At 41.5% G+C, this 26,530-nt stretch overlaps 2 protein-coding genes and 1 long non-coding RNA gene across 4 annotated transcripts; 1 reads left to right on the plus strand and 2 right to left on the minus strand.

Annotated features, from left to right (window-relative positions):
- Positions 1-206: 206 nt before the first annotated feature.
- On the minus strand, positions 207-21,072 carry LOC116056043 (E3 ubiquitin-protein ligase CBL-like). 2 transcript variants are annotated; one of them, XM_031308158.2, is made up of 15 exons: positions 20,510-21,072; positions 16,149-16,396; positions 14,794-14,940; positions 13,645-13,801; positions 12,353-12,474; positions 12,053-12,190; positions 11,027-11,114; positions 10,634-10,765; positions 7,772-7,978; positions 7,303-7,419; positions 6,356-6,645; positions 5,457-5,624; positions 3,636-3,739; positions 3,063-3,251; positions 207-2,017 (listed from the first exon to the last, which is right to left on the minus strand). In XM_031308158.2, exons 1-15 carry the CDS (start codon positions 20,651-20,653, stop codon positions 1,686-1,688), a joined length of 2,583 nt encoding a protein of 860 aa, XP_031164018.1. In that variant the 5' UTR covers positions 20,654-21,072; the 3' UTR covers positions 207-1,685. The 2 variants fall into 2 exon arrangements, with proteins under 2 accessions (XP_031164018.1, XP_031164017.1); XM_031308157.2 differs by having other exon boundaries at positions 3,636-3,742.
- On the plus strand, positions 21,052-22,038 carry LOC118496600. The gene is made up of 2 exons (XR_004899196.1): positions 21,052-21,143; positions 21,780-22,038. It is a non-coding gene; the product is annotated as an uncharacterized LOC118496600 (long non-coding RNA).
- Positions 21,882-26,014, minus strand: alkbh4 (alkB homolog 4, lysine demthylase). The gene is made up of 3 exons (XM_031308159.2): positions 25,813-26,014; positions 24,482-24,670; positions 21,882-22,856 (listed from the first exon to the last, which is right to left on the minus strand). The coding sequence occupies exons 1-3, from the start codon at positions 25,927-25,929 to the stop codon at positions 22,335-22,337; spliced, it is 828 nt and encodes a 275-aa protein (XP_031164019.2). The 5' UTR covers positions 25,930-26,014; the 3' UTR covers positions 21,882-22,334.
- Positions 26,015-26,530: the final 516 nt, after the last annotated feature.

Consider the following 26,530-nt stretch of genomic DNA (forward strand, 5'->3'; position numbering starts at 1 on the left):
ACATCAAAGACGCTTTTACGTCCGTTTTGGTGAGCCCAGAGGGAAAATACGGCATTTTAAAAGTAGCCTACATTTACGGTAGCTAGCTAACAGTAGACTACAGAGAAAGGGTGATATTTTTACGTCCGTTTCGGAGCGAGTGAATATTTCAGTCGACACATTAAGTGGAACCGAAATGAGGAACCGAAATTTGCGTTCTAATCCAGTCCGATTCCTACCGGTTGCGTAGGAACCGGTTCCATAGTGGAACCGGTACCCAACCCTAGTCATTAGCGCCCGTCCACAACCCTGCCAACATTATATCATGTGTCCTTGTCATCTGTTGGTTCCTTACATTCAACCCTGGCGTGTTACGGAGTACCTGAGTCCACGTGACCACCGTCTGCTTTTTTGCTTCAGAGCTCAATGTAAATCCCTTCAATCTGATGATTCCTCGGCTGTTTTGGGTACAAATGTGATGCCGAGCCAAATCACACTAACGCGTGAGAGGAAATCTAAACAGCACATGTTAAAGTCCTTTTGCTTATTAGTAAGAAACTAGGAGAGTATACAGAAGCTTTAGAGTAGATACACCAGCCTTCGGTGTCAGACCACCCGGGATGGTGGCAGGCAATCGTGGAATTAAAAACGACAAAATAAACTTCAGAAAATCCAGCCATTGTTAGTACTACACACAGCACAACAAGTTATGAGAGTACTTAGACGTTAAAACTTGTTATAGAAACTGCACTGAACCGGGGAGCTGAGAGGAAATACGGACTCATAGGTTCAACTTGTCAAATACCACTGAGAAAAAAAAAAGAAAAAAACCCCGAGCGAGCCACAGTGACGCCAACGCGTACGACACGAAGCCCTGCGATACTGCACTGCGACTCAACATTCACATTCATCAGCACGAGCAAACACACCACAGAGTTGGTCACTAATGGTTCCCGACCGAACTGACTCGCGTCGCTACATATTTTCGTACGCCACAAATTTGCCAAGAAGCCCGTAAAAAGCACCAAACTGAACGACTGCCGGCGGTGGGACACAAAACAACGATCCACAGCCGGGTCCCGCTACTGATCGCTGTAGCTTCAACACTTAGCTTAATGAGAGAAAGGACTCAGGCTGGGGGGAAACGAGTGGACCTCAGCATAGTACAACAGGGTCAAAGCTTGGCTACAGAGAGCTCACATTAAAGGCTTCCATCCTCCACGTATGCTGCGTTCAGATCATATCGGACTCGTCTGCCTCGAGCGAGCTGCTCCTTTAAACCGACCGACGGATACTTCCGTTGTAGGGAGCCCACAAAAAAAAAAAAACCTCAATCTTCCAAGTGGCGATTACGAGTAAACGAGAGATTTTGAGGCTTCAATATCAAACACTTTGCATTGGTATAACAGTAGTCCGAGAGAATCAAAAGAATATATTTCCACACTAAAACTCCACAGTAATACCTGTTGCAGTGAGTTCATCGTTTGTTACTAATGACTTTGGATGGGAGCGTTTCAAACTAGAACGCTCGTCTGCATCTTGTGATATGACGTGAACGCAGCATTACTCCTCAGAGTAAAGCCTTTTTGGCAGGTCCGCGTGCCCCTGCAGGAAAGGTGCTTGGTAAATGCTATCCAAGATGATGGCACACGTTGGAGACAGAGACGAGACAGAGGGAGGGGGGGGGAGGGGCGTGCCTGGAGTGACTATGTGGCGATGTGTGCCGTGGAGGGGATGGAGACAAACTCTCGCAGGATGTTCTTGGCCGTCTCCAAATTGTTCTGGGCGATCATCAGGGCTTTCTGGATGTCCTGGATAGAGTAGCCCTGGGACATCAGGCATTCAATCTCCCCGTTTAGGGCTTGGCTTCCAGGGACTGCGGGCGGAGGAGGAGGTGGAGGGGAGGAGGAGGGACCAGGGAGGTCTGGCAATGCTGCGGAAAATTCCCGGTTCACTGGCCGAGGCCGCCGGTCCGAGTTGGCTCGCCGTGGGAGAGGTTTGGGGGGGCGTTCAGGGTCGACAGCTGCTGCAAACATACCTGGAAACAAACGGGTAAGTAGACAACGATCACAAAGAGCGGGGAAACATTGTGTTGGATTCAGGATTACAGAGCTTTTTCATTTGTGTTGGTCAATTTGGCTTCCAGAGCAGCGAACGCAGAGTTAACGCGCCCTAGTAGATTGTGGATCTATGATTTACGGAAACGCTTAAAAGACTACGATGAGTGACAGATTGTAATAAGAATGAGTACGTTTAACATGCACAATAATATTCCACTGTTAATCCGAATATGACGATATTCAGAATTTGATACAGGTCATGTAAACAGCATATTTTGTTGGGATATTCCGGATTAGGCCTGATTCGGAATGTAGCATTTTCCGATTAAGACAATATGCTGATATTTTTCGGGTATTAAAAGCTGTCTTTGGACCACATATACAGCAAATTCTGAATATGCGTCTCAGTTGGGGGTTTTAAGCGCAGTTTGTGACACACAGCATCTTGCCTGCTTGCAGTCGGATCTGTTCGTTGTAAACAAACCAACTAGCCAACTGTTTGCTAGGCTGGGGTAGAGATGCATGGCCAAAAGAAGAGCCCACAGTTCTTTTCGGAAAGAGAAACTCACCTACTTCTAAACATTATTAAAAGACTTGGATATCAACAGGTTTCGGGATACGCTTAAATATCCCAACCCTGACCTTTTCTAGAAGGTGGTTTAAGGAATGAAAGACGGAGGCTGCGTTTACACAGTCAAACAAGTCCGCCAGCGGCAGTAAACTTTGAAAAGATCTTATTTTAACGGCTGCATGTACACAGGAATATTAGAGGAATATTCATTTTCATTTGCCAGATAAACAGCTTAGTACAATTATTGTCTTTTTTGGAATAAGGGCAAAAAAACAGAATATTATGTGCATGTAAACGTAGTCAATGATGGCTGGCTACTAGCATTATCCAAAGACAGAACAACCTCTTAAAAAAAAATAAGATTAAACGTTTGGGTTTTTGCCTATGCAGCCAGACACTTGCATTGGAGGCATTCTACCTTAAAGCAGCAAACATAATAACTTAATACATACTGGCGTTTACTTCACTGTCAATGCTGAGAGTGCTAAAGGCCACCGAGGGGCCGTTGGTCTCTGACAGGGTTCTTCTGGTGGGGGCGGGATGGACAACCGGTCTGGGACAGTCATACTCATAAATATCCTCCTCATTGGTCTCCTCCTTCATGTCCAGGGGGACCACAGCAGCTGAATGTTGAAGGTGGTCTGAAAAAACACAAACACCTGCAGTCAATACACAATAAACACCTGTACAATGTATGGCATTGTAATATAACAGCCGTGAAATAAACAGTACCTAACGTACTAATGTCCACTTTATGGTCGGACTACATCTGTATTTATTTAGTCATTCAAAAGAGTTCCTCTGATTTCCCCAGGAGCCATTGGACCAAATTCATCATTATGTGTGACAAGGAGGACACGACTTACATTGTAACTATTGTCCAAAATATTAGAGTGCCTCTTCAAAAAACTTTAGTAAATTAATATTAGCAGCACCAGGGTATGTAAGAATAGGTCAAAGAGTAAAACGGTAAAATGTTCCCCTTTATTTTCCCTTAGGATAGAAATAATAAGTGTGAATGTTACCCAGGTCGGAGGCCTGTGCCATCTCAGAGCACCCAGCCTGGGCCTGGATAATACACATGGACTCGTAGACTTGGGGGTCCTCAGAGTCAATGTCATCCGCCTCACTGCTGGGAAACGGAGAAATCATTGGGAGTGCTATTAATAGTCATTCTTTATGTCCAGTCCTTACACAAAATCTAGTCCTCTCTAGGGCTGTGACGGTATATTGTTTTTCTTACAGCGGTGATATGTTGCTTTGTCGGTATGGCGGTTAACCGCAACCCCCTTACGAGACTAGTGTAAGTTAGAGCGAGAACGGCAGGGTGCCTTAAGTGAGTGACGTCAGTGCCCATGTGGTCGCGCAAGGAGAGCGAGCGGCACAGCGGTCTTAGCAGCTGAGCAGACAGAGAGCAGAGAGGGCGACTCGGCAGAACTTGTTGCTCTAATCTCTAATATAACCAATATAAGCCGCTCTGTTTAGGCTGCAAAACATGCATGCAGGCATTAAGCTATAAGCAGAAGGAAACTCCGCTAGCTGCTAGGCTAATGTGCAATGGTAAACACTGCAGCGTTAATGTTAATGTGTCCACGTCCACCTCAGCTCAATGGACTGTCCATCCAGCAACTGTTTTTTTTTCTCTCCATAAACTCTTGAACATAGGATAGAAGACAGTCGATGACGATAACTACACAATGATTATTGCTTTCATTATATTTCATATCACACAATATCTGTTCCGCTAGCAAAAAGTTAAAAAAATGTAAAAAAATAAAAATAAAATGCGGTGATGTCATCGCCACGGTAGTGACACGTCACCGCCGGTATTGCGGTGATGCGGTTATCGTCACAGCCCTAGTCCTCTCCCAAGAAACGTACCTGTAAATTATTTACTCAAGGAGGTGAAACACAAATAACAATGTATGTGGGTTTAGGAAGGGGACCTCCATGGACAAACAAAACTGAGGCTCCAGAGCCCTCTGGTGGACAAAAACAAAAAACACTGCTCCAGATACATCATGGCAGCAATTAGGCCAGTATTACTGCATGTACAAAATCCAGTTATGAATTCCCTTAAAATGTGTAATATAGTCTAATTATCTCTAGTGAGTCATCAGTATCAGATTCCTTCGATTGAAAGATATTCATTCTTTAAGTTAACCCGATTTAGGACAATTCCAATCAACGTCTTTCTGAAAAGACTCCTGACTGTTTCCAAGAGTTTAGCTCCACATTTTACATTTCGTTGACATCTCAATGGAGTATTTACTTTGTTTCTTCCCCTCTACAATTCACATACGTTTCCTCTAGCTAATATCTTTGAAGAGACACAATGTTGTGTTCGTGCCTGCCAGAACGAATGTGTGCGCCTGTTGGGAACTCCCAGGTTACCTCTTGTAGCCCTTTGTCGCAACCTTTCAGGACCTGGTGAGTTTTCGGTACTTTCATTTCCACTGTATTTTACGTACAAGGACATTTTGGATACACAGCATTAAGCGGCTACAGTGAGACCGACTACATCATTTCTTATGTGCTGTTTGGCAAGCAATGAAAGGAGATTTAACACATTCAAGTCTGTGTACAGGTCTTGGAGAGAAATACTGCATGTGTGAAAAAAAAAAAAAAAGTTGGGAGCTGTGCAAAGTCCTGCTAGGTTAAACCAAAATGTTCCACTGTTCCTGCAGTGGAGAAGGCCTAAAAGTTACACTTATAATCCTATGGCAATTCTCAACATTTTGGCCCAAGGGCCGATTTCTACACTGAACCACTTGATAAATACTTTTATTTTTTTTATTTCAGGACAATGAACGGCCCCGGGGAGCCTTTTCATCACTCCTGTTTACCTGATGTCATTGTGGTGGTTTGCCTGGGCCGGAGGCGGGGGCACCAAGGAGCCTGTTACGACCCAGGGGGCACCGGAGGCTGGGAGAGAGGTGGGACTCATGTACTCATTCTCCTCACAGTCAGATGACGGCTTCTCCCCGCTCGACGCCACTGACGCTTGCAGAGATCTGATCATATATAGACAACACAAGGCATGATGGGATTATCTCGACTTTTTCCATTTGTGGTTTATAAGCTGGTTCTCTCGTTTTTAAAAGATCTGAGGTCACAAAAACATGCACAAAACTTAGGCGTGGAGGTTCAGTCTTGACCTTGGGAATATGTATACTGTGATAAAAACTCAATCACTCCCAGCCTTATTATAGCTAAGTTAGTGAACCTTGAGTTTAGAGTTTTTATTATCACAGCATATGCATGTTTCCACACTGAAACATGCACTGGTACTTTTGATGTGGTTATACTGCATTCCATATTGATTATATAGTTGCTGTACTCTGCACCTGAGCAGGTAATAACTTTTGCAAAACTGTATATATTTTTTATGTTAAGAAGACGTTCCATTTTTGTGTATGTGCATAGTTGCAAACAGGGTAAATGTCCGTGTAATATGCTGCACATCATGCCCTATATTTTAGAAGATCTGACTCACTTCCTCACATATTTTTCCTACGCCATGCGGCTGGGTATGACTTAAAATGGAAACCATCAGATTTAAAAGCTGTTGCTAGTGTGTCCAGAACAATGTGGTCGCACGATAACTTAATATGAAAAATTGTAAATATACTTTTGCCCTATGGCAGCAAAACTTGAATTCATCCTTTTACAGCCATTTGTTCTTCCTTCCTGATGAGACCAGAACTAGCTATCTATTGCACCTCACAACAGCAGAGCTCCGTACCTTGCAGTGAGGCAGTAGATAGCATTAGTAGCTGCTTGTGGTTTGCTTCCCTCTCCACTTGTCCCATTGCTCTGAGGGCTGGAGGACAAGGCCGACAGGGCCTTGGTCGCCGGACGTGGGACCATGTAGTTGGAAGCCCAGGCGGGCTGGTCTGGGGTGGAGGGCAGGGGTCTCCTCTGGAATCTGGAGTCCTGGCCGACCAGGGAGGGGCGCTCTGGAGGGGGAGGAGGGGGCAGCTCTCTCAGGGCTGGAGGCGGAGGTAGTGGCTTGTCTCTGTGAGTGGCTGCAATCTGCCGTGCAGATAGGAGTGGGTTGTGTTATTAACACGTAGACAAACATCCTTTAACTTCTTTACTGATAGGGACCTCGTGTTGACTGCGTTAGTACAGCTGGCAGTAGATTAGAGGTTTGGTAAGTAGGCTTGACCATCTAAAGGCTGATTTATGGCTCCACGCAGAGCTTTCGCCGTAGCCTACGTAAGTGGTCTGAAGTATATACTTGTGCGCTGGTGTGCGCGTCGATCTCTTTAAGAGAACAGCAGGGTCGGCCATGCGTGGGAAGTGTGTGGGAGAGTGACGAGGATTAGCTTCGGAGCGAGTAGCGATTCTAGAGGCATAGTGGGAGAAACAAAGTGTCTCCCCTGTGCTTTCTGACCACGGTGGGAAATCTATAGCAGGAAAAGTTAACCCTCTCCTTGATTTCATGTTGTTTATGGAGAAGGAGAACTCGGAAATGAGTAGTCGATTTAACGCAGAAGCATAAATCGGCCTTAACTCTCTGTTAAAACGCTGTTCCTCACACACACACACACACACACACACACACACACACACACACACACACACACACACACACACACACACACACACACACACACACACACACACACACACACACACACACACACACACACACACACACACACACACACACACACACACACTTACCTTGGCTGTGGCTCCCTGAGCCTGAACGCTGTGGGAGCTGGAGGGTCTCTGCTGCAGGAGGTCCAGTCGCGGGGGCACCGGAGGCAGCTGAGACATTGGAGATGGTGGGCGCTCTACCTGCACGCACGCACGCACACACACACACACACACACACACACACACACACACACACACACACACACACACACACACACATTTAGAGATGGCACAAAGCAATGAGAGTTCAATTCCACTACTACAATCTAAAGTAATACAATAAAGACAGTTCAACAGCAGTCGAAAGGAGCCAGTTGAGGTGGTTTGGGCATCTGGTAAGGACGAAGATGGATGGATGGACAACAGCAGCCAATTTCAGTCAGCAGGGACTACGATGATCCCGCATGGATTCCGGAGAATAAATCTGAGCGTCTGTCGAGTTGATGTTCGTGTGTCCTGACATATAAACCTTTTTGTATGTGATCCTCTTACCTTAGTGCAGGCCAGCCTGCTCATGAGAAGGTGGTCCTCCAAGCGATCGTCGTCTTCCTCGTCATTGGCGGCAGCTTCTGCTCTGCTGGACCCCTGGAAACCGGCAAAGGAAGCCCCGCTGGCCTTCGGGTGGAAGGGGTCCACCACGATGGGCTCCGTGCCTTTAATTTCACAGCGGCAAAAGGGGCAGCCTTGACCCTCCGACTCCTGATACATACACACAGAAAGCAACGTTTAAATTTAAGGGGAGCAGAGCGAGGCCTTTGTCAGATATGAGACACTTTACTTTTGCTCCAACACATGTTACAGCTGTTAACTGTCTCTCTAACAGAGTGAGAGCCCAAAGGGAGGAACAGGGAACTTTTGAACTACCAATAAGCATCAGCTATATAGGCTGAAGCAATTAAGTAAAAGTGTGGATAAAAAACAAAAAGTAGTATTGTAGTGTTTTCATGTTATACCTAAATTGACATTATTTTAAAGAGGCAAATCCATGATCCAAAAGTAAAAAAAAATGGTGAAGAAGTGAAGGGCCTATTGACCACGGAACAACTGCGGAAGGGGCTGAATCTCACCAACAGCAGCTTAACATTGAAAAGCGTTGATCTTAAGAAAAGAAAAGCAAAATTGTTTTAATTTCTGGATTAGTAAGTGAGAATACCACTTCTGTTATGACACTTGAGTTTAACCTCTGGCACACTATCTGTCACCAATGCTTTTACTTGTGTTGGCCGTGCATAGTCTGGTACAGCTGACACTGGTCAGGTGACCTGTTTCCTCCAGGATCACAGGTGTAAGGGGCGTGGCCCTGAGAGCAAAGGGAAGATAATTGTTTGGGGTGGGGGGGGGAGGAAAATGCTTTTGGAGGTAGACGGAGGACTTATGTAGCCTTCAGTCGAGAAGGGAAAAAACTATTTAGCTCCTTTTGAAATTTGTACCTCATCCATGTGAAGTGAACAAGGAATTCAGTCTGATTTGAGGACAATAACTATTGAGCAGAGGACTGGAAATCAAGCCAAGGCCAGATTACTAATTCTGCATCCGGTGAGTTTGATTCTTTGGGTTGTTTGTTTTTTTAGCCCATTTTTGGCAATGCACTGGCTGTTGCTGATTTCTTTTTAAACATATATTTCATTTGTTTGTTTTTACATTTTGGTTGGACTAGCGAGGAGTTCTTTCAGGAGGGCTTCTTTGAGTTGGACAAACCTTGTGGACATTGAAGTGGACATTACAGTTGTTCTCTTAATAAACTGTTAAGCATACATTTAAGTTTCCATTTAGTACATTCCTTTGTTGTTGTCAGTGAATTTCCTCATTTGAACAGATCTTAATAAATAGATCACAGTAACTCTCAAATTTCAATTGTAACTAAGCTTAAAACTTAAAGGAACACGCCGACTTATTGGGAATTTAGCTTATTCACCGTAACCCCCAGAGTTAGACAAGTCGATACATACCCTTCTCATCTCTGTGCGTGTTGTAAGGCTGTCTGACGGTTCCAGCGGCATCAGGCCAGCACATAACATGCAGGTGAATGGTTCCAGTAATCCTACTGCTCCGAATAAGTGACAAAATAACGCCAACATGTTCCTATTTACATGTTGTGATTTGTAGAGTCACAGCATTTACACAAAACAACGTAACATGAGACACAGCCATCTTCTAACTGTAAACAAACCGGGAACTATATTCTCAGGCGGAAGAATATAGTACTTGGGCGGAATGATTTGCTTTGCAGCAAGCCTGTCTGAGAATATAGTTCCTGGTTTGTTTACGGTTAGAAGATGGCTGTGTCTCATGTTACGTTGTTTTTTGTACATGCTGTGATTCTACAAATCACAACATGTAAATAGGAACATGTTGGCGTTATTTTGTCACTTTTGTCACAATTCGGAGCAGTAGGATTAGTGGAACCATTCACCTGCATGTTCTGTGCTAGGCTAATCTACCGGTGGAGCTGTCAGACAGCGTTACAGCACGCACGGAGATGAGAAGGGTATGTATGGACTTATCTAACTCTGGGGGATACGGTGAATAAGCTAAAGTCCCAATAAGTCGGCGTGTTCCTTTAACATGAGAAAATGATGCTGAATTCATCATGTGAGCCAACACATGGTCAATTATTCCATCAGTACAGCAACACTCATGTCATACATAATGCATTGACGCACTAATTATTTCAAATCACTTACCCCCTTTTTTGCCATCAATGCTAAGCGATGGTCAATTAAACTCCACACTTGTTGTATATGCTTCAAATTAAAAGTCTAAAAGGGTAGGGTGGGATTATGCCCTTTAAGCAGCTGGAAGGCTCTTATTGTGAAGGTTTCATTGACGCTAGCTTAACAGTGATCGAAAACATTTTCAATGAGGAAGAAACTGGAAACAATTACAGAAGTTTCTGTTTAGATAAGAGAGCTTGTACTGATTGAGTTACTGCTGTGGAAATGCAGGTTATTCAAATTAACATGGGGGAGGTTTGCTCTAATGTCTTCCCTCTTTCTCTCTCTCACCTTTCTCACCTAGCTGTCCTGTCCATTAAAGGCGGAAAAGCCCAAAAAAAAATCTTAAAAAAAAAAATAAAAATAAACAGCATCAAAAGCAAATTTAAAGAAGAGATCAGATCAGAAAAAAAGGGAAGCTTCCTGCTAAATCATGAGTAAATAAAGGCAACAGTTGGAGATCTTATGGTAATCGATGATTTTAAATGATGTTGAAGTATATATTATATGAAGTTTAAATGATTTAAATACATGTTTACAGCAGTAAGAAAGAAAGATGGACTTTCCTTCTGACTGTCAGGATTTACAGAGCTGCCAGAAAACAAAGCAATAAAACTTTATAGTGTGCATGCAGCCTCACCTGCCAGGCAGTCAGACAGGAGGTGCACATCAGGTGTCTGCAGGGCTCGATCTTCACATCCTTGTCGTTCTCTGCACATATCTTACAGAGCTGGAAAGTGGAGCCCATCTCACAGTACAGCTCGTACTGCTCCTGCAGGGAGGAAGAGGAGACACAGGTTGTTTATAGTGAAGATCATAGTTGTTAAGGTACGAGTCAAGTCATTCTCAACCTAGAGGGTTTTATTTATTCATTGTCATTGGTCTACAGTGTATATTGTAGCATAACATGGGGGCACTGATTGGCCTTATGCATCGTTTGCAGTGTGACTGCTGTAGTTGTGTAAAAGCAGCATTTCTGAGGCACAAGCATAAGGCTGACTGGTTTGCAGATGAGAAAAAAACAAGGCCATACCTGAGTAACTTTGATGTGGTCCTGTGGAGAAGGTTCACACAGCCCTGTTAGGTCTGGGTTCTGTGTACGACCATCTGGGAACAGATAGCTAGAGAACCACCGCATATGTAAAAAGAAACACAAAAACACGCACACACGTTAGTATCACCGTATATGAAGTTTCTTAACATAGCTGTGAAGCCAAAACAATGACTGAAAATACGCTGAAACGCTCCGTACAGCTGAGAGAAACTGCGGCAATGGTAATAATTCTCTGTGGGTTTGTCACTACAAAGACCTCTTTCACATTACACATTTCTATTATTTTAAAATATTGATTAGAGCCGCTTTAAAATCCCCGCCTCAGCTGAACGGTGACTCGTATTTAAACTGCAGTTCCTCTCACGTTCACTAGATGTTGTCTTTAAACATTAAAGTATCTTATTTCTGTGTCGCACTACTGCATATTTAGCAACTTATTTGTAAAGTGATGAGTGATTGCAACATGCTGAAGATATGGATCAAAAGTAAAGAAGGGAACTGTGCTGCAGGAGGTGTTAGAGAAGTTTCTATGGCCATTTTTATATTTTTATCGTCATTTCAATCAATCCAAGTGGACTACAGCTACTGCCCTCCACCAAGGAGCAAGCTCCAAGCTTTTACTGCTGCCTTTCAGGGCAGGACAGTGGAGGGACTTTTGATACTTTCAAGATATATTTTCAGTGAAGCAACAATATGCATGCTGTAATATGTGACTGCAAGAAAATAAGTTAAAACTCCTATGTGCTGACTTTTTCATTGAAAATATGTATTTTTTTTATTCTACCAGTGATAAATGTGACTCTACAGGATACACCACGGCTTTATCTGAAGACCCTTCAGAATCCCCTGTTCTGATCTTTGGTATAGTCTACTGTTTTATATCTAGAACCTCTCGCCTTGATACCCCGTTTCGTTATTTGGGTTGCATCTACCAATGCAAATAAATGTTTTGTACCCTAAAATGTATACATTGGTGCATTGACACTGTGTTGTAGTGGGACTCACAATCCCTCTCTGTATCCATCAATGAGGGCTTGGAAGAGTGGTTTGTTATGGGGGATGGTCTGCAGGATGTTCCCATCGGCTGTCACGTAGCCGATTGCCCACTGGCCCAGCCGAGTGCAGCTCAGCCTGAAGATGTAGCTGAGAGAGAAGACAATAATCTCAACCAATAGCTGGCAGCTTTTAATTGTAACAGTAGGTTTAATGCGGTTGGGAATCCCATCCCTCTTAAACTCCTCCAAAACTTTTAAAATCACGAGGAAGCATGATTCATGTCATTCTACGGGCTCGTCTGTGTCTCACCTGCCAGGTTTGTGGATGAACCTGTGCAGTCGAGCCTTGACCTCGTCGTAGGTTAGGAAGGCCATGTAACCAGGGTGTGTGACTGCCAGACTGTTCCAGTTCCTTAAAAGAGACGACCATGGCTACACAACACACACAAAAAAAAAAAAGAATCCTAATTAGATCTCAACTGTTGTTGTTGAAGTCAACTTTGTTCTACCCTGGAAATCCAGAGTTCTCGAGAGAGCACAATTTGAATTTGCTCAGTGAGTCACTCTGCCATTCAGTAATGATGCTCATTAACTATGCCCTTGTAGTCGAGCTGCACCAATCACATCGGTGTATCTGATATAGGCGGGCCAGAGACGAGCTAAACAGATGACGACAGCGCTGCGACGTCAAAGTCATTAGTAAACATTGCAAGATGGCTACAGATGAACACCAGTTGTTTGGAACGGCTTTTGGCCGCTACAATGAACGAGTCAGACTTGGCTTTTTATCTAAAAGAGGAACAGAAGACGGCGCTCCAATCGTTCCTTTGCAAGAAGGACGTTTCTGCCGTTTTGCCGACCGGATACGGCAAGAGTTTAATCTACCAGTTAGCTCCACTGGTAGCTAAGTGTACGGGACTTAGCAAAAACCCACTGGTGGTTGTTGTGATTGGTCGTAGTGTTATCCAATTGCGTGCAGTGAGATTTTCAAATGCATGCTTGGTGCCGCCCCTCGAGTTGGGCCATTTTCATTACTCATTGCCAGACCCTTAATCTTTCGGATTTGGGTCTGGATTTCCAGGCTAACTTTGTTCTGCTTTCTTACCCAAATTTGAGATTATCCAGACTAGGGATGCTAATTTAGAACGTTTTGTCTGATAGCCAACCCTCATTAACTGTTAATAGCCAACCCTCATTAACTGTTAATAGACAAGCAGCCAACGGAGTCACCCAAACCCGACCTACAAACGCACCAACAATGCAACAAACTTTTATTACTCTTTAAAGGAAATTATATTAACTGTTTAACTGATTAGTATTAAAACTGAGTATTAATCAAAATTCTTATTGTCGGTTAACTGTTAATTATTAACATCCCTAATCCAGACAGGAATTTGATTTGATGAAACGTTTATAGTAACTACCAGCAAAGGCAGGAAATAAAAAAATTTAACTCCACGCGGCATATTTTTGGATTCTCTACACTCATAAATGATAATGTATTATTGATGACTGTTATTTCCTTTTAACTAAAACGTGATTCAGAATTCAGACTTTGTAACGCTTCATTGAATTAGGACATGGATCTGTAAAGCCCCTTACCTGGAAGAGCCTGGTGAAGATGTCAAACTCAAAGACAGAGATGTAGTCGTTGCAGGTGAGGTCGATGGTGGATTTGAGAGCCATGGCCTCCAAGCCTGAGCTGATGGGGTGGAACTCGTGGAGAGCCTGACGAAATGTCCTCCATGGCACTATGGTCCTACAGTACATGGGAGGGAGGCGGGGGGGGCAGAAAGTTACAGGGTTTGTAGGAACCTAACCATTCATCATAGTTTTTAAATATTGTAATCTTAAACCCTAAAGCTCAGACCTCACTAAACAAAACCAGTGTGAATGAAAGGCTATAAAATAAGGTAAGATTAACTCTCAAACATTGAATTCAATGTAAAATAAGGGTGTCACGATTTCGATTTTAATTCGAAATAGACCGAAATTAAGTCACAATCTCGAACTTCGAATAAAAAAATGGAATCGTCAGTTGCTAACAAAAGTGTTAGCCACGGCCGTTAGCATCGTGGCTAACACTTTTGTTACTTTATTTTTTGACAAATCGTTTCAGCTCTGCTTTCTAACATGAAGTCATTGTGCTAACCGGGCATTTACAACAGAGCAGATTCACTACACTTGTTAGATCACGTTTCATTCCAGAGTTCTCTGTTGATTTGTGTCGCTGTGTGCTCGTGGTGGAAAATGAACGTAAACAGAGAGCGGCGTGTCGGAAATGCAAAGCGCCGTGGCGTAGGTCCCCCTCAAGGACAGGCTGATGTTGGAAGTCCCTCTAGTGGATAAGCACGTGCTTATAGTGGCATTGACAATGCATAAGCCTGAGTAGCGTAGTACATTTTAACAACAGGCTGCATTTGACCATTAAATCTTTGAATATTATTTGTATAATGGCATAGCAACCTGTGCTTTAAAATAAATGAATGTAAAAACCGTTAATCGAATCGAACCGTGACCTTAGAATTGTAATTTTATCGAAGCGAGGATTTGGAGACTCGTGACACCCCTAATGTAAAAACTTGCCAGACAAGTTCAAATCATGAAACTACAGATTACGTTTGGTGTGCAAGCAAACAGCATAGCTGCAGAACAAAGTTTAGCACAAACCAAAAGATACTTAAAACATGTGATACTAATGTTTTAAAAAAAAAAAAAAAAAAACTAAAGTAACCTATAGTAAAAACTCACTTGTCCCCAAATGACCTCCTCCAAAATTCAGCAGCATCTGCTTTGGTGATCCTGAAGTTGTCTCCCTGAAATAAGCCATTGGGGAAGATGGCTTTTAGCTCTGCTAGCATGTGACTGAAGATCAGAGACAGCTTGGTAAGGTTCCGCCTGGGTGACAGAAGAGAGGAAGAAAGAAATACAAGTTAGGTAGATTATTATTAGACTAAGTTCTAATATTTGTCCAAATTCATATCACCGCTCAGATTACAGGCATTTAACAAACATGTTTGAATGTGCTTATCCATTACTAAACTAGGCAAATCACACTTGAATTTACATTATTTATCTTTATTCTTCTTCCTACTTCCCAGTTTCTCTCAACGCTTTTCAGTCGCACAGAACTTCCGCGTACTTCAGCGCACAAAGAAAGATGTCGTTTAAACTTTGAAATGTTCAGCGTTATTAGGGTATGCATGCTAAAAATATTTTTAGACGCTGTAAAATATTTCACTTCATCCACTTATTCTAATATGGAAGTATCTTTTTATAGTTGGAAAATAAATTCACAAGAATGGAGTAGCGTGAGTGATTACACCTGTTGAGGGAGGACGGAGAGCAAATAAGTTAAGATGTCAACAAGTCAAGTTAAAGGGACTGTAGTAGTAGTAGTAAAGCCCCAGTGACTGATACATTTGCTAACCTTCACAATAGTTGTTGATGCAGAACATCTGAGGAAATGCTTGATTCAAATCAGAGTGTGTCGGAGGAAGGATGAACTTTTGCTTAGTAATGACTTTCTGAGGAACAGAGGAAGTGAATGTGATTGTGAAAGGGTAATCATGCCTTTATCATACATTTGAGTGGTTTTACTTCAGTCTACTTCTGCTAAATGTTAACAGTTGGATTTCACAGTGATGAAAAGTGTAGAAATGGAGTGTGGAGAGAGTTCTCCCAGACTTGTGGAAATACAGTAACAGAGAGAGGACTCACTTTGGTTTACTGGTTTACTTAGAGTTTTTATTTTAGCTAGGAAAAAGCTTTTTTCCTTTGTAAAAACAGCCGAATATGTACACAAGCATTAGCATTTAGCACCTACTCTAAATCACTGTAAAGCCATGTAATTAGTAATGAATTGAGATTATACTGCTTGTAACACAGAGGTAGCTTCAGTCACCAGCAGTGCTGCCAACTAGGCAGTTTTATATCATCATGAACTTCAGGGCTCATTACACAGATACTTGGCTACCTCAAACAATGATAAGCCTGATCTTTTTAACATCTGTCAGTTACCCAAACACTTTTTCTGCTTCACAACTCTTTCTCCCTGCCTAAATTCCCCCCACAAGCATGAATGTTTCATCAGGATATAAACCAACCTGGGCTGGGAGTTCTCCTCATACATCCTCTCCTTGGCCTCCTTAAAAAGGCTCATGGTCTGCTTAGTCTTGTTGGTCAAGTTCTCCATGACCACGCGAAAATACTCGTTCTCCCCAAGGATCTCCATTTTGCCCTCGTATCGGGACAAAACGGTGCGTAGGTGCTGGTAGGTATCTGGCAGCAGGTCCAGGATGTAGGGGGGACTGTTCTTCAAAGCCACCTTGGGGTTCTGACACAAACGCACCACCTGGATAGAAACAAACAAAGGCCCAAAGACTGGATTTTAAAGGATAGCCTCACGATTTTTCAAGTCTGTCTTTACAAAAAAAAACAGTTTGGTGTCCATGTGTACATTGAAAAAGCTTTTTGCTAGCTGGAATCATTTCTGATGTCCATACTGGCTATTAGGAGATGGTGGACACCTGTATGTCAGTTTACACCTGGATTTAGACTGCGTCTTGAGTGACCACATGTGATGGGATCTCATTTCCCCGCTCTATATGCAAATAAATACGTACATCATTTTCCGTAAGAACAAATGTGTTGTTTTTAACCGGAGAGAGGCAGCAAAGAAATCAAAACGATACACACTGTCTATTCCTTTGTGTGTAACAGGCAAACCAAATCGCCCAAGATGTTGGGGCGCACTTGCAATATATCTGCTATGGGCTTTTTAAAATGTTCAGACGTTGTGGACCAAGCCAACAGCCTGATTTAGATATGTCAAAGTTCTGAAAACATCATCAACAACTTAACCAGGAGCTTTCATATATACCATGTTTAGTTCACTTGAATGAAGAGTGTAAAACTGACTTGATGCTCTTATTTGGGCGTTTCTTCTACAAAGATTTTTGGAGGCATTTTACTTTATTCTTGGGCAGTAAAAAGAGGAAGTATAAGTGTTGTTGACAGCAATGTACAGTAGGTGTTATAACTAAAATGGTTGACACACCAAACGGTTTCAATCACATGCATTACATCAGACAAAACTCAAACAAAAACTCCCAATAACTTATTTTCTTACTTTGATCATCAGAGGCCCCGCAATACAAAACTTATGTCACCATACATTATTGCGATTTTTAAACCTATTGCATTATTCTGCGATATATTGCAACTTATTACCTTTTACTTTCAAACTATGTCCCCACAGGAAAACTTTGTAAACTTCTGTATTATCTAAAAAGATTTTTAAAGAAACCCTCAAACCCAAAAAGCAAATACATTTTATTATTCTAGTAACAAAAATGTATATAATAAAAGATCCTCAATACTTGGGGTCCGTGTATCGATACAGTATTGCCACGGAAAATATTGCGATACTATGCTGTCTCGATTTTTTTTTCACCCACCCCTTATACGACTCCACTGCAAGGCAATACACACAACAGTAATAATGTATTATTACCCAGTCCAAAGTGGAAGCATATGACTGGAGGGTTTAAAAACCTCAAACAGCAAAAGGGATCAGTCAGTGCCATGTGACATGAAGACACATCATACTGTAGGTGTAAATGAGGCAGCGCAGCCACCTCTTTGCACAGTACACTGCACAACAGGCAGGCAAATGGTGCATGGTACTCTTATCTGCCTCTCTTCTTACTCCAGCCCTCCTGAATTAATCTCTTGTGAACTCACCCTTCATCTACTTTCTTCTCTTCTCTCTAGCTCAGTCAAGATTGTAGAAAAGATAAACAGGAGTGACAGTTGGCAATGAATGTATAAAACTAAGTCTTTTTCCACACACACACACACACACACACACACACACACACCCTCTAATTTAATCTAACACCAACCCTAAAGTGCCCTCAGACACCCATGGGTCCTTGAGGTGTTTCCAGAAAGTCCATGGCAAAGACATAACTGTGACCTAATTCCCTATAAATTACCCCAATTAGATAATGCATCAGGGACACTGTTGTATTCCAATTTTGGGGGTTCCATTTTCTCATACAGACAATTTAGACAGCTCCACAACTAAACGCTAAAATAAATGCCACAAGACCTTTTTTATATGGATCTCTGAGACTAAATATAATGTTATAACTAGTCTGGTTTGTGTGTAACTAGTTAATATAAAAAGGGCAGGTGTAACATTAAGAAGAAAACAGTTGTTTGCCCAATATTTGATAACAAAACATAATAAACATAACTGAAACGTGTATATATATGTCAAATATACACTATAATGTCCACCAGGGGCGATTCTAGGATCAGACCTTTAGGGGGACTCAGCCCCTAATGAGAATGTGACACGGATACAGTGCCTTGCTGAAGTTTTAACACCCCCTAAGATCAAATTTAGGGGGGCTTGAGCCCCCCTAAAAAGGGTCTAAAATCACCAATGCTGTCCACCTATCTCAGATACAGTTGAGGCCAAAATTATTAGCCCACCTTATGAAATTAGACAAAACTCTTGATTTCTCCATGGAAATGACCGTTATCAACAAGTGTTTATAGTGAATTTGTTTCCAAAATAACAAAGACAAAATGTCCACTAAGTTTGATTAGGACATGTTATTGATATAGTGAGTTGAAACAAGAAAGGGCAAAAATGAGACATCCAAAATGATTAGCCCCCTGGCCATTAATAGTCAATAGTGTACCCTTTCTGAGCCACAACTGACAACAACCTCTTAGAGTAGTTCTTTACTAGGTTGGCACAGGTCTCCTGAGGGATTTTGGCCCATTCTTCCATTGCAAATTGCTCTAGCTGGTCCAAACTGCGTGGTTTCCGAGCATGGACATTCACTTTGAGCTCCCGCCACAGATTCTCAATAGGATTGAGGTCTGGGCTCTGTGCGGGCCACTCCAGGACCTTGGTTTTGGTATCCTTCAGGAACTGTTGGACCAATTTCGATGTATGCTTTGGGTCATTGTATTGTTGGAAGACCCAGCGACGACCTATGGCTAGACTATGAACAGATTTCTGCATATCATCCCTCAAAAGTTCAACATCATTTTCTTTTTTCATGATGCCATGCACCCGAACAAGGCTCCCTGTGCCTGAGGCTGCAAAACAGCCCCACAGCATGATGCTCCCACCACCATGTTTAACTGTGGGAACTGTGTTCTTAGGGTTGAAGGCCTCTCCCTTTCTTCACCAAACATAAGCAACATCCATGTGCCCAAACAGTTCCAGTTTAGTCTCATCAGAACAAAGCACAAACTTCCAAAACTCATCTTTACCTTTCAAATGTTTACGGGCAAACCTCAGTCTGGCTGTGATGTGCCACTCTTTGAGTAAAGGGGTTCTTCTGGGACGATGGCCCTGAAGCCCACCACGATGAAGAGCCCTCACAACTGTGTTCCTTGAAACATCAGCTCCAGAAGAGGCCAGGTCAGCAACAATCATCTTGCTGACATCTGACTATTTTCCTCTCCAGGAGTTCTTTAAATCTTGCGCTTACGACCACGCCCAGGTTTGCTTCTTACAGAATTTGTCTCCTTGTACTTGGCAATGATGCAACGTACAGCGGTTCTAGACACTTTGAAATGCTTGGAAATGGCAGTATAGCCTTCCCCCTTATCATAAGCCTCCATTATCTTCTTTCTGAGCTCAAGACTGATTTCCTTTGTCTTTGTCATGGTGAGTAATAGTAGTCCCTCCCAATAATGTGTTCAACTGCCCTGTTCCTTGGAATCCTTTTATGCTGATTGTATCCTCAGGTGTTGTTAGGAAGCCAATTGACTGCACAGGTGTGTTTTGAAAGCAAAAATTCACATGGGGGCTAATATTTTTGACCACCCCATTTTTCACTATATTTGACATAAAGGAAGCCTAAAAATGTATTTTATATTCCAAAATGTACCAAAAGCTACTAAATAGCACTGGTGAATGTTTGATTATATCAAGTTGTATCAATGCTGCAAACATTGGGAAGATTTTTAGGAAAATGTTCCATAATTTCTGGGGGGCTAATAATTTTGGCCTCAACTGTATGTATATGAGCAACCTGTTACATTACATAATTTATTTCAGCACCATTTGCACTGCCCTATTATATTACTTTTTACAATCCTCATAGAGCTGTTTGTTAACATGTGTGTACTATGTTCATGCATATGTACACTTTTTTTTAAATACAAAATTATATTTGTACGTACTATTCAAATGTTTCAGCGTTGTTGTCCTTGTTTTTAACCGTATGTCTATTTCTGTGAGTGTAACGTTACGTTGAGAGCATCAAAAGCCCAGTAAAAAGCCAAGTCAAATTGCTTGTGTTCACACTTACTTGGCCATAAAAACTGATTCTGATGATAATGATCATGATCATGAAAAAGAGGGAAGAGTGACTCATTTTCAGTTTTATGGTTAGCTAGTGTTTTACCCTAAAAAAAAATCCACTGTCAATACCTTATCCATGAGTTTCCAGCATTTCTCCACCATTTTCTTATCGACCACTGCAGGTTGGTGAGGCTGGAGAGGCTGCTGGTGGGGTTGAAAGGCGTCCTTCATCAAGCCGATGAGACCGGCGCCCTTCCTCGGATTTCCGGCCATTAATTCGGTCGGCGACCGGGGGTTAGCCCCGGGGGTAGAGGATTGACAACCAGGCAATATTCTAGACACGTTTTTCAACAAAACAACCGTTGTTTTGCGCCGTATCTGTACTTACCACTTGTGATAATTTGTCATGCAGAGGCTGTTCAAGAGCAGAACAAAAAGGCAGTGTGTACATACACTGTACGCGACGCAGCTAACGTTAGCTAACAAGCTACATTTGAAAAGCCTCTTCTCACTTTAATTCCGTCGCCAATACAAGCTTACTACATAGTCGTTATGTTGTTGTGCCTACTGTCAGAAAGCTAGCTATCTCTTCTTGGCGACGGTAACTTAAAGTCCCCTGAGGACTCAACCCGGCTTATAATAAACTCGGGGTGTTAATAAGCTCATATAGAGCGATCAACAAACAGGTTGTGCAGCAGTCAGCCAACTACAAGCCAGCAGCTAGAGTAAACAAGGATGTCCGGCCGCAGCCTTCAAAGTAAAGGTATGGTCAATGAACCATAGATTGTATATAAATAATTTTGTTATCTTCATTTTACTCCACTATTCAGGGACCAACATGTGTAAATTATACATATAGCCTACTTTTCACCCCACTACATTTGTTTGACTTTAGTTACTAGTTAAAGTTTATTTCCTTTATTTGCTAAGTACATTACACATACAAGGAATGTATCCTCTGAATTTAACCCATCCTAACTATAGTAATTAAAGTGGGCAACCAGGGGATCAACTCCAGTTGTAATGCTAGTACCTACATCAAGGACAATTGCAGTTTGCATGCTTTATGCTCACCCACACAGAGAACATGCAAACTCCACACAGAAAGGCCCTGCCCAGGCCAGGAATCAACTTTGCATATTCCGATTATTATTATTATTATTATTATTATTATTACAAAATATTTTTTTTTTTTATAGGTTAATCCAACCAGCAGTAAAGTCATTACAATTGGCTCCACCTTTACAAGCTGCAACAAGAGAACACACTAATGCATCAGTAATTGTACTCCAGTAATATAATATACAGTATATGGATCTGAAATGGGCCACTCTGCATTATGAGTACTTTTACTTTTGTCACTTTAAGTCAATATTGATGCTAATACATTTGTACTCAGGTGGTGTATGTTGGGATTACATCTGTGACACCCCAGTTCCAGTCACTGCAGGACATGTAAGTACACATTCTACATAAAAAAAAACAAGGTGAGGCAAATGTGTATGGAAGAAAATGTTTTTCTTTTTATTATAAAGACAAGAATTGAGAAAAAAATTGAGATTTGCAGAACATACTGTGCGGTTTCTAAAAACAGCTTGAGCCCATTTGTCCAGTTCCCAAATTTATGAGGATAAACAGGGTCTCAGACCTGTAGTTAGCAACCATTAATAATCACATAAAAGCTGTTCAGACACTCACTTTAACACTGGTAGACATTATGTTATGGTAGTATCTTTATGTGACTAACAATGCAGCAACAACAATAAAAACTGCATTTGTGAAAGACAGTAGGTCTGAAACTCATAGAAACATCATGTAAAGACTACATTCATAGAATTCCATTTGATAGAAATGAGTTTCAAATTTAATCTATCAAGTCAGGAGTCTGGACCCCCACCTCTGGTAGTACAGCCTTCCTCTGCATCATCATCATCATCATCATCATCAGATGAGCCTATATTGGCGTTCCTTGGAAGCTCAAAGAAATGTTCAACAGCTGAGTTCCCAGCTCTGCATGCTGCCCTCCAGGTAGAAACTCTGCAGACAGCTCTCTGTAGGTGCTGCAAACTCTGCGCTCCTGAACATCGTCCCTATGAATGGCATGTTTCCATCTGTGCCGCGCCTCGCCATATAACACTACTAAAGATCTGCGAGGAAGATGCACAGCTACATGGACTTCCCCTGCTAGTCCCAAATCTGGCAGACCCTGTTCGAGGGACATGGTGAGTGTAGTGTCCGATAACATGTTGACGGTGACCAGGCGTTCCCCCCACAGCCAGGAGTCGTCTAGGTGTGGATCGATGGCGGAGCCTCGCTGAGGATGGTAATCCAGGTTGCACTGCTCCACTGGTTGAAAGCCTCCTAGACTTGGCTCTTGCTGCATTCGGAGCACTAGTTTTTGGCTCAAAGCAGGCAGTCCACTGAAGCCACCTATACGCACTTTCCTTTTCTTGAAGTTAACTTTTGGACCAAAGTCCTGCAACAATGAGAAAAAAAAGTTTTGTTTATTTCATCAGAATATAATAATAATGGGACATTTTTAAAGAGTTGTAGATCGTTTTATCTCCACGTACTATTTTAATATTTACTCAAAATTTGTACACTTCCATAGTCTTAGTTATGTGAAAGAACAACACCAGAGAAATGTATTAGAAAGATTTTAGACATTTATTCAACACACTTTCCGATTCTAAGAGTGATAGAGGAACCATTATAGACTTTAAAATATTTGTTGAACTATGAAGCCTTTTGTAAAAGAGAAGATTTTTTTTTTATATCACGATCATTTAAATGAATAAATCCCAAAAACCTTTCACGGACCCCTTTGGCAGAGTGCCACAGACTCCACTTTTGAGAATGGTGGTCTAATCAACCAAAATGTCTGCAATTGTGAGTGTCGCACTGACTGAATCAAATAACCCTAAAATATATTGACCCTAAATACTAAGGATATAAATTGTTGGAGAGAATTTACATATGTCTTATACATTGTACATTTTTACTCCCCAACTTGCACATTAAGTTTATATCTAGTCTATATCTATTGAAACAGTTGTACATTTTATTGCCAAATTGTACATATTTCAAAAATATTGCTTGTGTAGTATTCTATTATTATTTCATGTATACTGTTTTTCTATTATTTAATGTTTACTCTGTATGTGTCTGATATTTTTGCTGCTGCAACACCGTTATTTCCCATTTTTTTGGGATCAATAAAAATCTATCTATCTATATCTATCTATCTATCTTATTCATTGATTGATGATGAACACACATAAAATGTGCCCTAATATTTTGGAGTCATATGCAAGCGGCAACTTCTAGTGCTGAAAAATGAAGCAGAAGTGCCAAAAACTGCTGTTTCATCGAGTAGCGAGCATAGGCTGTAGGCATCATTCAGCCCACCTCAGCACCACATCCTTTTTTGCCCATATTTGAATTAGCCAACATCAGTCACTGCCAGGATGGTTGACAGCCAGAGCCACTAGGAGCTGCCCACTATGAGCTTCATTTTGGCTCTTCAGAAACCCATGGGTAACAGTCTATGTTCATGTGTTATAATCTGCACAGTTAGTCCAAAATGTTGACATTTAGATTTAGCCAATGTTCCTTTAGAGACCTGTGACTGATATCACAGATGCTATGTTTTCCTACAGTATATGCTAAATAAATTACAGTTTCTGGAGTAAAATAACAGATGTTGACATTGGCAAGCACTGTTTAACAAAATTTAACTTTTAGACCATAGCACAGACTCTAGCTGAATACCCACTATTCTGAGTTAACTGGTATAAAGATCAGATGAGGTAAATTATGGCAGACAATCTCTGCACAACAAAACACTGGAATTAAAACTAATGTACGGGTATTAGCGGTATGACTGCCCAAAGCCAGTATGGCAGGTTTGTAACACTGTGTCCAATAAACAAGATACTTGTGAAACTTTTGTCCTCCAGCTCTTGTTCACTTGTAATGTGTAGCATGACCCTGGAAAACCACATCCAAAGTACACAGACAGACATTTGGCCATGGTCGTGTGTGTGTGTGTGTGTGTGTGTGTGTTTAGGACATTCAGAAACTACATGTGTTCCACATAACCTGTTTCCTTCGACCAGACTGGGATTCATTCCACACATCTTGATCCATCGTGCTTATCAGGTTTTTCTCCTCCTCTTCTGATATGAAGTTCTCCCGCAGGAAGACACCAGGAAAGGGGAAGGACGTAGCCTCGGCATCTTTGTGAATGGCAAGCCCTGTCTCAGGATCGTAGAGTAAACGATGCACAATCTTCATAGACAAAAACACAATTATAATGTTAGGTCTACACTACATTAATAATGAATAAGACATTACATTCATCATATCGTCATTTCTGATGATGAAACACAATTTGACTGTATTATGTAGGATTTGAAGAAGGCCTGAGGGCCGAAACTTCATCAGAATAAATAGAATAGGTCATATGGAGCCAGAGTGTGCATTGCAACACTTTTCCCCCTTACTTTCAAATATTAAACATGCATGACAGTCCCTTCCAGTCCAGGAAGTGCATTATCAAACAATCAAGCAGAGATAAGTGCAGTGGTGAAAGAAGTACTCAGATCCTTTACTTAAGCAAACGTCCTAATACCACAGTGTAAAAAAAATAACTCAAAGTACTACAAGTAAAAGTCCTGCATTCAAAATCTTACTAAAGTAAGAGGAGTGAATTACTTTACAGTATATACTGCTGGGCAGTTTAATCTATTATATTACGTCATAATGTATTAGTTGATTTTAGTATTAATAATCTGAATGCCGGTGCCATTCATCCAGCCACATTCTGCTTATGTACTAAGCTGAAGGAGCTAATAGGATAACATTTCACTGGAATTTAACCTCGTACGATTGCATGTGACGAATTAAAATTGATTGATCATAATCGAGCTAACTAAACATTATGAAATAAAAAGTATAAAAGTTAGAAATACGATATTTGCCTCTGACGTGTAGTGGAGTATAAGTATAAAGTAGCATGAAATGGAAATACTCAAGTAAAGTACAAGCACCTCAAATTTGCACACGGTGAGTAAATTAGCTAAATGTAACGTTACTAACTTAGCTCCTTTCCACCACTGGATACAGAAAAGCCATCTTGTTACAACGAGAAAAACTGGTACAAATATTATTACGGGGTAATAACGGCAAAATGCTGTTAAATGTATCTTGTTATAACGATAAATGTGACTGTACAGGCTCGTTCAGTAATAACGTTTTGAGAGATGGAATGTCCTGTCAGAGCACCCGTAGCTATTTTTGAGTGGCGCTGTCTGTCTTATATACAGTCTATGGTCTTTCTCTATCGCTCTGGCGCTAGCTAGCAACGGCTGCGTCCGTTTCCTGCTGATAAAAAGCTTGTAAAATACAGTTTTCAGTCAGATATTTTATACCTTTGGTTCATTCGCCTCCAGTTGTGCTTTTCCCCTTAACTTTTCACACTTGAGACACCGCCGGATACCTTTACAAGCACACGAAGTAACGCCATCACTGCTGTCAGGGGCCATCATCCTGCATCTTCTTTTTCTTCTGTTGATATGTAGGTGGCGGACCTGTTAAAATAGGTAAACATCGCCACCTAACGAAACGTGTGGTTCACCACACACTGTATCAGAATCAAAATAAGAAATATGTATAATATTATTATTATTATTATTATTAAATATTTCTGAGTAAAAACGAAAGATCTATGCAGTTTTTTCGAAGTAGTAAATGATCCAAGGAATGTGCAAAAGTTCACAGTATGAAGTATACATTATGATAGATTAAGATTGATGATAAATTAGATAGATCATACTTCTCAGCAGTATATGAAGTTATTAAAATGTGCCACATCTTAACCTACTGCAACTTTAATGTGATGTATACAGTAAGTAACATAATGTATATTATTCTGAAATAGGCCATTCTGCATAATGAGTGCTTTTACTTTTGGTATTTTGTTATGATTTATTTATGGGGTTTTCAGGTTACAATGTTAAACTTAATAAAACGTGTGTGTGTGTGTGTGTGTGTGTGTGTGTGTGTGTGTGTGTGTGTACATATACATAAAGTTAAAGTACAGTGAGGTAGAGTATTTATCATAATTCACATGTACTCCTACAGGTTTGG

The sequence above is a fragment of the Sander lucioperca genome, chromosome 13 (assembly GCF_008315115.2).
Source record: "Sander lucioperca isolate FBNREF2018 chromosome 13, SLUC_FBN_1.2, whole genome shotgun sequence".
NCBI lineage: Eukaryota > Metazoa > Chordata > Actinopteri > Perciformes > Percidae > Sander > Sander lucioperca.